The sequence below is a fragment of the Ciconia boyciana genome, chromosome 17 (genome assembly GCF_034638445.1).
Source record: "Ciconia boyciana chromosome 17, ASM3463844v1, whole genome shotgun sequence".
Taxonomy (NCBI): domain Eukaryota; kingdom Metazoa; phylum Chordata; class Aves; order Ciconiiformes; family Ciconiidae; genus Ciconia; species Ciconia boyciana.
Genome location: NC_132950.1, coordinates 660791 through 673123, shown reverse-complemented (window position 1 = coordinate 673123; position 12333 = coordinate 660791). Strand labels below are relative to the sequence as shown.

The following is a 12333-nucleotide window of genomic DNA, read 5'->3' as shown; positions in this document are numbered from 1 at the left end:
ATCTTTGTGTGCCACATTACCTGGTTTTTGCCAGTGTCTCCTCAGTAAGGCTTTTGGAGTTTGCATGTTCAATCACCACCCCGACCTGTTCCACCTTTTAGAGCCTGTCAGCAACACGATGACATGTTTTCATTTCCCACAGGATGACCCTCGCTGCCTGAATGTCATTGAGTTTGATCGCCTGCTGCGGGAATCCCAGAGAGAGGTGTTACGGCTGCAGAGACAGATTGCGCTGAAGAATTTCAAGGAGTGTCTACGTTCCTCTAAAATCAGTTCAGGTGGCACTTTGCCAAGCGCTGCCGCACGCTTGGGACCGCCCGTACCAATGCTAAATACCTGCATCAAAGGTTCACCTCTACCGAAGGAGGCTCGCTTGGGAGACCCAGCGCTTGGAGGGGAAGCACACAGGGAGGTGAGACAAGTGGGTCAGCGATCTAAAAGTTTTGCTGTTTAATTACTCAATTAATTACTGTTCTTAGGAAACTTCTTAAGGGTATGTGAGCGCTGCGGTTCACATCTGCTGTGAACAGGTGCCGTGCTGGTTTCTAAAATGAACGATTCAAGCGCCAGCTTTCATCGGGTGAGGAGGGACATGGACGCTGCTGGCAGCGCCCTGCAGCGTGGGGATGCCGAGCCATGACGGGGGCTCGGTCCTGCTCATCTTCCCCAGCACGGGTCTCCCATGCTGCGTTTTCCAACCTAGGATACCAGGCAACCCCTCCTTTTACCCTCATTTGCTGAAAACACACGTTTTTGGTGTTTGCGGAGGTTCGGACATGGGCTCCCACTGGGTGAGCGATGGGCACCCCACGGCCATGACAGCGGTGGCACGGAGGCCTGCTGCTCCATGACCCCCATCCCTATCCCCTGCCAGGGACGGCCCCGTCCCCGGCACGGCCCCTGCGCCGTCCCCCACCTCCCCTGGCGCAATGGCTCCGGCCAGGGCGAACTCCCGAGGCGGGCCGGGCCTCACGCCCAGGCCGCGCTGAGGAGCACGGCCGCGGCCCCGCCGCCTACCCGGCCCCGGGGTCTCGGCCCGGCCCGGCCCGGCCCCAGCCGCCCCTCCGCGGCCGCAGTGGTACGGCCCGGCAAATCCGGGCCGCCTCAGGGCGTCGCCTCCCCGCTGGCGGGCCGCGCAGCCGGCAGGTAAGGCCGGGCCCTCCCGCGCCGCCCCTCGCCGGGCCAGGACGGGTCGGGGGCGGCTGCGGCGCCGCCTCCGCCGGGGGCCGGGGCGGGCAGGCGGGCCGGAGGCGCTGCCGGGGAGCGCCTCTCCCGCGGCGGGGCCGGGCCGCCGGGCCAGGCCCGCCGGGGCCTCCGCTGCCTGCGGGGTAGGGCAGCGGGGCTTTTCCTCAGCTCTCGGGAGCGAAATCCTCCACACGGGAGGTCGCAGCCGCGGTGAGAGGGCCGGGGCTGGCCGAGGGGGTTCAGCCTGCCGTGGGGTCGAGGTCTGGGGCAGTCCTGAGGGGTGCCTCCGGCAAGGGCGCACCGCCGCGGGGAGCCGGGGCCGGGCCGGGGGCGAGGGGCCGGCAGAGGCCTCCAGGGCTGCCCGCAGGCCGGGCTGGCAGGCGTGTGGGTGCGTGAGGCCAGGCCTGGGGTGCCAGATGCACTCCGGTGCCCCCCAGCTCCGGCAGTTTGTGGGTTTCCTGAGCCAGGGGCGGCACCGCGGGGCCTGCTGGCTCCTGGTGTGTTTGTCTTGTGTGGGTTCACCCGGTTTTATTCTGAAGTTTTCAGTACCCGCGGTGTCCCGTGGCAGAATTTCACACTGTGTGAGGACTGTGTGAGGACGAGCTACTCATCTTCCCTCTGAACTCCCACCAGCTGCTCTCGTGTAAATGAGCTGCTTCCCAGCTCTTAAAGAAGATGCATTGAATATTCATTCCTTGTTCATTTTTTCCAAGCTACTCGTGAGTTTATAGGCCTTTCTCCATCAGCTGTTTTTTTTGTTTCTTTCTAGCCTCTTCCATTATTCAGTTTTAATTATATTTGCCTCCTTCCTTTGTACATTTTCTCTGTCATTTTAGTGTTGGGGGAAGCAGTGCTGCATGCAGTATCCCAGACTCTATGTCATTGATTTATATGGTGGCATAATGAAGTTTTCTCTCCCTTTCCCAATAGATGTCTTTGCTTTTTTGTCTAAGCACTGGATTCTATTAAAACATCATTTGTCTGACGGTCCTCTGTAATCTCTCAGTGTCATGAGGCCCTCTTCACCATTTGTCTCTTTGCTACATCAGTACTTGGAGAGCACGGTTCCTGCTGTCTCTCTTTTAGTCCTCTCATTTTTACTAGATATTTACCCGAGAGAAAACCTTGCCCCTCATCCTGTGGTGGCTCAGTGTCTGCAGAAGCCTTTCAAAGCAGTGTAGCTGAATGTGGTCAGAGCACCCAAGCAGATTGTACCTACTGGATCTCCCTCACCCATTTGCTTGCTGACACCTCGGACAAACTCTTTATAGATTTGTGAGTGTGGGTTTTTTTCCCAATATATGTGTGTTTGGGTTTTTTTTAAGTATCTGCCGAATCTTTGTTGCAATTTCTATCAGTTTGCCTGGAACAGGTGTCAAACCTACTGGTTGAGTTTCTGAGTTTCCACAGAACTCCACTGGAATACTCTTAAAACTTGCCATTTGCCACCTTCCAGTTATTTTGTATTAAGGCGGGGTCGGAGAAGTGACATACTGCACGTCTTGATTCAGTTACTGCTGAAGTGAGAGATTCAGAATATCGTCTAATCTTGGTGATTTGTTACTGTTTATTTTGTTGGCTTCTACAGTTCTTCTTATGGACAGTTCAGTTTGAGAGAGATCCTCAGCTCTGTTCTTCATAGTTTGAGATTTCTGCCCTGGTGACTCCTCAGCCCCCAAATTCCTCCATGATGAAAAGGGATGCACAGACTTCTTTTTTTTCCCCTCTGCTCTGCCCTTGTCTTCCTTGAACGGCCCTTCCATACCTTGGTTTTCAACTGACCTTGCAGATTCTGTCAGGCAAGAAGGTGTATTACGGTCTTTCCTGTGGATGCTCTTTATTTCTCTGATTCAGGAGAGTCTAACCTCATTGTCAAAAGATTTTCTGGCTGATAAATAGCAACAAGACTAAGCCTGACAGCAGTAGTGAAGGGGGGGGGGCAAGAAGGCTGTTACCAGTCTCTTATCTGAAACCTGTAGCGCAGAACACCCCGGGCTCAGCAGGCTGTATTCATGCAGGTGCAGTGGTGCCGTGCTGAGGATGAAGTCAGCTCTTGGGGCAGTAACTACAGTTATCGTAATTAAAATAAATTACTTTGCTCTTCTATCCCGCTCCCCAGCACAGTGCGTCAGGGCAGTATTCCCCAGCTTTCAAAGAACTTCCTCAGAGTATAAAGAGCAAGCTTCTCCTGTAAGTGTCCTTGGAAAACCCCGTTTCTCTGTTCTCCTTCTGATTTCTCTACTTCTTTATTTAGGGTTTTGGGGTGATGCTTATCTCTGTAATGACAAATCATAATTTAGCAGGGATTTCTTTCAGTGGCGGTGCTGGCTTAAACAGCCTCCTGTTCACTGCTGCTTGTTCCCACTGCCCCTTCAGTTGTGTCGGTGCCACTCATGTTGAGCAGTGGGACGTGATGGATCCGAGTTAAAAACAACCTAGCAAACCCAGCAAACTTCCTCCCACCTTGTCCTGAAACCTGCATCAGTTTTCTGGTCCAGCTCTGCCTGACACTGCACAGAGCTGCCCTGGCACAGCCGAGGGAATGGGCCATGGTTAGATGGAAAACGCTGTAGCGATTCTTTTGGGGCAGGATTGCGATGATGCTTTCTGGGTGCCAAGGGCAGAGCTTTCTAGAAAGTCTACAACATTTTTAATTTACTCTGTTGCATGCTTTAAGCTTTCTGGTCATTTGCCGAAGTACAGGTACTTCTGTGCCTGTTGTGTATTCGGCTTTAGCTGGTACAGCCTGGGGATGCTGATCAGTTGTACAGCCCCATCCTGCTCTCTCAGCAGGGTCTCTGCCAACGTCAGTGCACCCCAGGTGGATAGTGCTGGGGGTGGAAAGCAGCTGTTCTACAGTGATTTTTAGCTGTATGGTTGAACAGATTCCTTGCACCTGGCTCATTCATTGAGCATCTTCCAGTCCCTGCTGTGAATGAGGTGGCACAGCTCTCTTCGTGGTGTGTGCCAGTCTTATTTGTCAGTTGTTCGGTATAGTGATGAGTCTGGGTTCTGCATAAAAGTAACAGTATATGAGCATGTGGCTGGAGGCATGTCTCTGTTCTTGGGTGGAAATTAGGTCCTTGTGGGCAAATTTATAATTTTATAATTTTTGTAAGTTGTCTGTAACTAGGAATGTCATCATTTTGTTTAGCTTTTTCCTGGGAAATGATCACAAACAAGTAAATTTGTCTTGCATATCTATTTGCAAGAGAGCGTGACTTGTGAAGCATAGTGCATGGTACTTGTGCAGTGAGTATCTAACCTTAGTTGGCATCCACTAGCATTCCTTGGGACCTAATTTAATTACAGTTGACTAAAATGCAACATTTTCAGTTTGTGAGGAAGCATAATTTTGGAGGGCAGCTGTGAAATACAGATTTGAAACTTAGTATGTGCCACTTGGTTTAAAAAAAAAAAGTCTTAAAAGCATTTACGTATGGATATTCCAGAGTTAAATACTGGTTTCACAGCTTGTCTGAAAGCTCCCAAGGGCTGGGGCTTGTAAGGTACCGTGGCTTGGGTGGAGGATCTCAAGATTTCCAGCTGCTGGTTGGTGCTTAGACTGCCAGACTCCCAAGTGAACCTTATTCCATGGGTGGTAGGGAATAAAGTTCACATGGGAGGTGGTTTCAGAATTTTCCTTGTAGCAGAAAATGTGAAAACCTTGATAGCCTGGGCTTGAGTTTTCTGGCTTTCAGCAGTGAAGCCACGAATATAGATGTAGTTAAAACCTGTGGCTTTCAAGCCTAAAATAGGTTAAATAAATCACATTTTAGGTATAGTGCTTAGACACTGTCCTAATGACTGACTGTAAAGGGAGCTCAGACTTAGTAACGTAGGCCGTAGGCCCCTCTGCACTGTAGGTGTTCAAAGTGAAATGAGAAATTCCACTTCTGACAAGAGGTCAACTGAAGGTTAAAGGCTGAGATGGAGTCACAAAATCCTGCTGCTTGCTCACTGTACAAGTTGGCTTTGGTGATCCTAAAGATCTCCTGTCCCTAAAATCTATTTATAAAAAATAACTTTAAATTCAGTGTTTAAAACATTATCAAAGCCCTGTTTCTTCTGTTTACTTCAGGCCTTGCCCTGCTGTCAGGGATTACTCTAGGCAGCAAATGTCAAGTCAAATATCAGTTGAGAGTGAAAATTCAGAGTATTAAAGGTGTGTTTGTCTGTAGGCCAAATGAAAAGGCATTTTGTTAGAAACTTGTGTACAAACCTGTACAGAAAAGTGTCTCCTTTCATCTGGTTTGGTGGTGGCACATAAGCCATAGCACGTCTGCTGCCATTTCAGTCCTTCCCAGCTACCAGCTGAGGTGGGATGCTCCATTTCTTGGTATTTTTGTCTGCTCTTCCCTGCCTTTAGATTCTGACATCTTCACTGATTTCTGCTTTCTGCTGTTGATGAGGATTGTGTTCTCCCTTCTGACCATCTTCCATCTTCTTTTTATTGCTTTGGAGAGGGCCATGAAAGGTGTTGCTGATGCCTCTCATTGAAACCTTAGATGAGGCACAAATGGGAACTGAGATATGAGAGCTTTCTGGAGCCCACTGTTGCATGTGGGTAGTTTAGTCAAGCTGGGTTGGTTGGCGCTGGGCTCCAGAAGACTCCCAGCACAGGTCTCTGGTGGCTGAGAAATCCCTGGCGTGGTGTTCACCTTTCTCCATGTCTCCAGTGATGCGGTTCAGAGATCAGGGGTTTTCTCAGTACTGCTAGGAGAGCCTCTTCTGCCTCTGTGTGTATGGTGTGCTCTGTAGTCCTGGCTGTCCCTGAGCTCTCTGGCATCTCACTTGCTTTCCAGGTGGAACCAGGTGTGCAGCCATTGGGCCCTGCCTCTGAAGTACATGAAAATTTCCCTCCCAAAAATGCAATAACAGAGCAAGAGAGCAGCCAACAGATACAGCAGCTGGTGAGTTGTGAATCTGGTTTTGGGTGAAGGAGTACTATACTTTTTCTTGGGGTTTTCACCCATGGAATTCAGGCAGAGATTTTGGGACTGAAGTCTTTTTAGGTGCCGCTGCTTTGCAAAAGTGTGAAGTTTGGGGAATCGGTGGGAAAACACAGGCCGTCGGCATGGAGAGTGTTGCTTGGTGGCAGCTCCAGGTATTGGGCTGGTGGGGGAATATGTCACACTAAAATGAGAGGGAAACACGCCAGTAGATTCAGTGCTGTGTTTGGTTTAGTCTTATTTGAACTGGGAACAGATATGACTGACCTGGGACAGATGTCATGTGAGGAATATGTCCCTTGGGAATATTCCAGCAGACTAGGATAGTTCACAGTGAGGTTTAGCAGTTCTTATCTGTCTGAGGAACCGAAAGTGGTAGCGAGTAACTGGAGATAAAGGTACATAACCGGAGGATGTCTGATCTCTGTTAGATGTAATTTGGATTACAATAGGAGCTAAGATAGCACAGCTAGTGTTTCATGCTGAATATTTTACACAGCTGTGTCTTTCTGTCCCCTGCATCCTATCCTCATACTATTCTATACAAATAGGAAGAATCTGTGCAAAGGGGAGAGAGAGAACTGTTTCCAGAAGATTAAAGGCTTGGGGAAGAGAGGAATAGCTGTTTCACTTGAAAAGTTTTTTTGGTTTTACTACCTTTTAAAAAAATCTCCCTTGTTTTCTATATTGTTTATGTTTGTCACAAAGAGATTTTCTTAAGAAAATAAAAATAGCTAATACAGCATTGGGTCTGAGAAGCTGGGCTTGAATTTCTTATGCATTGTAAGAATGTGGACTTGCTGATCTACTTATGCTTGTTTTGTGCAGGAATTTGAACTCAAGAAAAAGCGCAAAAAATGTGAAAACCTTGAGCATGAAGTGAGGAAAAAGCATAAAAGATGCAAAGAACTGGTAAGTGTTCTTGTTGCCTACTGTTGTGAGCATAATGGTAGAAGAGGAGCTAGGTTGTTGCATGCCTCTCTTGGATTCTCTACAGTTTATCTTAAGGAATCACCAGTCTTTCTCTTAATTTGAACAGTGTCACAAATTTTGGGCTCCAGCCCAAATTGTTTATTTAGTCTTTTGGCTAGCTGTGAGTTGAATACAGCTACATAAATCACCAGATGAAACTCCGTGGCCTTTGTTAGTTTGAGGAGATAGTTACCACTTTCACATGCACTCCAGACAAGTGTTGAAAGATTTCTGCATCTTGAGGTGGTAATTACACAAACCTATGGTCATTTTCTTGTGCTTAATATTTGTTGGATGAAATCTTGCCTCTGTTTAATTTCATGGAGGTTTTGCAGGTCATATCATAGCATCTGGATTTCTCCCTTCTGTCTCTACTTTGTTGAACAGCACGGGTGGCATTAGTGACTATGACAATGTATAGTTTCACCCAGGGGTGCTTAACCTTTTGAATAGATGTTTTATGTCTTGCTGAAATCTCAGTTCAGGTCAGTTCAAATGCATAGCTCAGACTCGTATGCAGTTCATAGTGCATAGCTCAGCCTCATTGTCTGGGTTAGAATGGGATGTTTAAGATTCCTTGTTGGTCATTGTATGTTGTTAGACAGTAGCTTTTCAAGGTCAAGAAGGGACCAGCTCACCTTGAAGTACTGGGACTTAGACTGCGCGCACAGGGAATTAGCTCTTGGGATAGCCAGAAAACATTTGATGACCCGTCAAACATTGGGATGGGGAAATGTGTGTGTGTTTATGTGTGATTATGCAACTACTAAATTCCTCTAATGCTGTACAAAGTTGCTGCAGATGGACTGGACCTGACAAATTCAGTCAGTGTCTCTCCATATGTCCATGGTCTCCTGCCTGCTCAGAGACAGTATTCTCTAAGGCAGAGTGATAGCTGGCTCATGTTGCTTTCTCAGACTGAATCCTGGTTTCAGAGTCAGCTGTTTAAAACTCTTGAGTTTGCAGTCTAGAACTCTCTTTAACATCATTCTTCCAAATAATTTTTCTTCCTTAACTGAAATTTGTCAAGAAGACTCTGATCTTGAACCAACAGTGAAACTTGATGAATTGTTGTAGGTGGAGATGGAGTTCTAGACAGCAGTATGTAAATAATGTGACACTGGAGCTGTGAAGTAGACAAGGAAATGTCTTTCTCATTCTGGGCTTTGAGGCTACATAAATGGGAAAAGAAACCTAAGAGATCATCTGGCATAGGGCTGGTATCTGCTTGAACAGTGCTGCACACTGTTGCCTTTCATCCCTCAAGCAGCATCCCATCAGTATCCTGCACCATCAGTCAACAGGAGCAGTGGAGCTGCTCTGCAGAATAATTTGTGGGAGTTAGTCTGAGGGCCTTGGTGTAGTAATGCCTGCTCTTTCCGGACAGGAGATCCAGCTACAGGAGGTACAAAGTGAAAATGCACGACTGGCTGAAGAGAACTTGCAGCTGAATGAGAAGGCTGGATGGGCAGGACAGGTAAAAAGCAGTATCTTTGTCAGATGGAGCATTAGTGTCTGTAAAATTTTGCTGAGAAGAACTTGCTAGCATGCTAGATTTTCAAGTTGCCAGCTGAGTAATGATCATGTGCCCATCTCTGTACCTCTCTGTCCTGCGTACCCCATGGTAACTGCAAGCAGAGCCGTTAACTGCCCTATTTTTTATATAAATTTAATAAATTTAATTTTATTTTTTATATAAATTTTTTAAATATAAATTTTTATTATAGAGTTTCCCAAGACTTGAGTGAGATGCTTTGTCCTTACTTAAGTTCATACTTGGTTTACCCGTGGTAACTTGTTAATGAGTTCATAACCAAAGACGGACAGTGGTTGGTGGGGAGCAGTGTGCACTGGTCAGAGTGGTAGTAGAGCAGAACCCGTCACTGCAAGTGGTGCAAGCATATGGTGTGTTTGAAAGTCCTCAGTCACCTCTGACATTTTTTTGTTGTCCTCGAAGAGGGGTTTTGGTGGCTGATGATGGGGCAGGGGAGAAAGCCACCCCTGCAATTCAGAGCTGCCCTTGCCGGATGGAATACCCAAAAGCATCAGGTCGTGGGACAAGGGCAGGATACTTGCACTGTTCAGTTTGCAGAGAGGATTTCAGGGGACCGTGGCCGCACCTTGGAGGGTTGTGTTCTAGGAACATGTTGTTGCCTGTGAGAATGATGGAAGAGTTGGTATTCCAATGAAGATCCTCCATGGGTTTCTGTTCCCAGCTCCTTCTCTGAACAAATGTAATGCACAAGAGATAGAAAGTCACTTTTCTGTCCCATATGTCAATGTTGCCACCATGCATAAGGCTTCCCACATATTTAATAACTGTTTGTTCTAAGTGGAAATATTTGTCTTTGCTTGATAATCTGCTTTCCTAATAGTCATCAAGCCATAGCGCACCCTAGAACGAAAATATGTTGCTGGAATTTCCTTTAGTAAGTGGAGGAGGTAGACATGATTTCAGCAGGCTACTGAACTTTCTGTACTGTTTTCTGTGTTTAATCCTACCATCTAGGATTAAAAAAAGCTCGTAAACCTTTGTGCTTTTTTGGTATCTCTTCAGTATGTAGCCTGTTCATACCTCAGTCTCTTCCTCCTTGCAAATGGGGAGGGGAGATGAGTCTAGTGGGAGAAGTGGTATGTGCAAATAAAGTGTCCATCACATTGAGGACTGATACAAATGCTTGTGGATTTATTTTGAGTGAAAGCCAGAGGGAGAGGAGGTTCATGATTTTGGTATCATTACAAGTAGAAAGCAGGTCTGTGAAACAACCTATTGAGATACAGAAATAAATTGTCCTCCATTATTTATACAAGGAATACCTATGGCTACTTGTGCTAATTGAAAATCCTTTCTCTTCAGGTTGAATCTGAGAATGCTGACCTGAAATTGCAGGTTGTTTTGGTTACTAAGGAACGGGATTCAGTAATTCAGACGAATCAAGGACTCCAAACCAAGCTGGAGAATCTAGAGCAGGTGCTGAAGGTCAGTAGGATCCACATGACTGATCCATTGGATGGCACATGTTGTCTCTTTGCTTTTTTTGTCCATTCTTTTGTCTCTGTGCTTCTGTTGGGAATTCTGCTTCTGCGGGATCCTGGAACGTGGCCTTCCAAAGTGGGCAGAGGTGCTTTAGAAAGGCTGCTTCAGGGATTTGGGTGGGAGGGGAAATAAGGTGGCCATCACTGATTTAAGGATTTTCTTTGAACGCGTTGCTCTGTCTTGTGGTAAGAGTTTCTTACTTTCTCCTCTGTTTAATGATGACATGAAATACAGGCCACGTTTTGACTTAATGGCCCATGATAAGACACAGGACAGTATTTCAGTAATGTCGCCCTTCAGCTGTCTGTGAATTGTTCTGCAGCACATGAGAAATGTGGCTGAGCGAAGGCAGCAGCTGGAAGTCGAGCACAAGGAAGCGCTGCTAGTCCTGCAGGAGAAGCAAGAGGAAGTCAGACGGTTGCAGCAGGTATGCAGCGTATGAGAGAATGGACATTTTACTCTCTGAATCCCTGGAAAGTGATGGCATTCCTGCACCTTGTTTCCTTGGAAGTACGGTGTATGGAAGAGGTATACGTGAGTTTGCAGGATCAAGGAAACCAGGGAAGAGTGTCTGTATCTAGGCAAACTGGTACCTGAGCAAAGTGAGGGGCTTTTCTCATGAATGGCAGTTCTGATCTCTCACTGCTGCTTGTCCAAAAACCAGAGATGCTTTCAGTCTGCACAGTGTTTTAAATCTATAATGGTCTATCAAGGTGGTGATGATAGTAGAAGTGAACTTAGGTAGGCTGCTTTCTTATTTACTCTATTTCTTATTTCTTCTTAGGCGCAGGCAGAGGCAAAAAGAGAACATGAAGGAGCAGTACAGCTTCTAGAGGTAAGACAGAAGAAAACAAGATGGACAACAAGGCTGCAGATTTGGTATCTTTTGTACTTAATGTCAGCTTTCTTGATGCCCTGGGTTTTGTTGGTTCTTGAGCAAAATGCTTTAACATCTCGATCGGGTACAACATGTTGCTGCTGTGAACAAGTATCGGTTGTGCTGGCAGAGTAGTCTCTGGGGTCAAAGTTTTCGGGGATTAAATCCTGGCCCACTCAGTCCTCAGATAGGTTACTTCGTTCAGGTTGTGCCCAACAACTCTTTCAGGGATGCATTAAGTAACCAACCTCAGATCTTCCTGTTCCATTTTCCAGGATCATCTGCAGGGAGGAAGAATACTTGCGTCCATGTGATTTGAAATTTCTTTTGTGCTGTATGCTTTTTGTTAGGGGGAAAAAAGGAGAAATGTAACCTTTGCCTGAGCATAAAGAACGATGACATTTGAGGCAGCTCCCTTGTCCCATTTGCTAGGCTAGTACCAGCTGTGTGAGTGCTCTGACATCCACACAGAACACACTTTGCTGTGGTGGCAGACAGCTTAACGGTGCAGCCTGGCAGATGTGATGAGCACTGTTTTGGTTTTGATTTGCATTATCTCAGTGTTTATTAGGATGACTTCGAAGAAAACCTTGGCTGTGGATTCCTGGAGCTGCAAAAGCGAAGCACCAAACCCTGCAACTTGATGTGGTGATTTAGTGGCTGCCAGAGAGCTGGGTTAGGTGTGATGGCAAATGGGGCAGCTTCTGCTCTTTCAGTCCACTGAGGTTTTCTGAGTACTAAAACATCTGAGACCAAGCAGAATGCCTCACCGTACAACACCTCGACAGTGAGATCTCATGCTAATGAGGCCATGGCCCTGTCTGTAGTGGTGACATGCAGTCAGAGATGGCAGGCTGACTTGCTGGTGTCCACTGCTGTGCAGCAGCTCTGTGGCTGTTAGGAGCCCAGGAGAGTTGAGCAAGATGGTAAGTGTCCTTGATGGAGGAGGTTGCTCCATGGCTGCAAATAGCATCTCCTTTGAAGGGGGCCTGACCTGTATCTGAACTGGAGAGCCTGAGAGTGCTGGGCTCCTGATGGATAGGATTGAATTGTTGCAGGCTGGGTGAATATCGTGGGGAAGTGACATTATGTGTTGCCCTATTTCCATGTCCTTTCTGGGATATCTGCTTTTGTCTGCAGAGACAGGATCAGAGCTGATACAGGTGCTGCTCTTACATCAGTTGGTATTTAGCTGGCTTCTTAGCAGCCTTTAAGGGAAGGGGGGTTTGATGCTTGCCAGACATTTTCTGACCTAATTCATTGAAGGATTGGAGAAGCTACTTAGGTTTAAACTAGACATCTACCTGTGC

The 12333-nt window shown here is 47.1% G+C and overlaps 1 protein-coding gene across 6 annotated transcripts in view; it reads left to right on the top strand.

Moving 5' to 3' along the window:
• The first annotated feature begins 980 nt into the window (after positions 1 to 980).
• TSPOAP1 (TSPO associated protein 1) overlaps positions 981 to 12333 on the top strand; it is a 50451-nt gene continuing 39098 nt past the window's right edge. For 5 of the 6 annotated variants that reach the window (XM_072882094.1, XM_072882092.1, XM_072882090.1 and 2 more), the window contains exons 1-3: positions 9970 to 10089; positions 10469 to 10573; positions 10931 to 10981. In XM_072882094.1, the coding sequence (XP_072738195.1) occupies positions 10472 to 10573; positions 10931 to 10981 (153 nt within the window). In that variant the 5' untranslated portion in view covers positions 9970 to 10089; positions 10469 to 10471. Of the gene's footprint in view, positions 1147 to 5990; positions 6099 to 6965; positions 7050 to 8496; positions 8587 to 9966; positions 10090 to 10468; positions 10574 to 10930; positions 10982 to 12333 lie in introns of those variants that run through there. The other variant, XM_072882089.1, reaches the window with a different exon arrangement.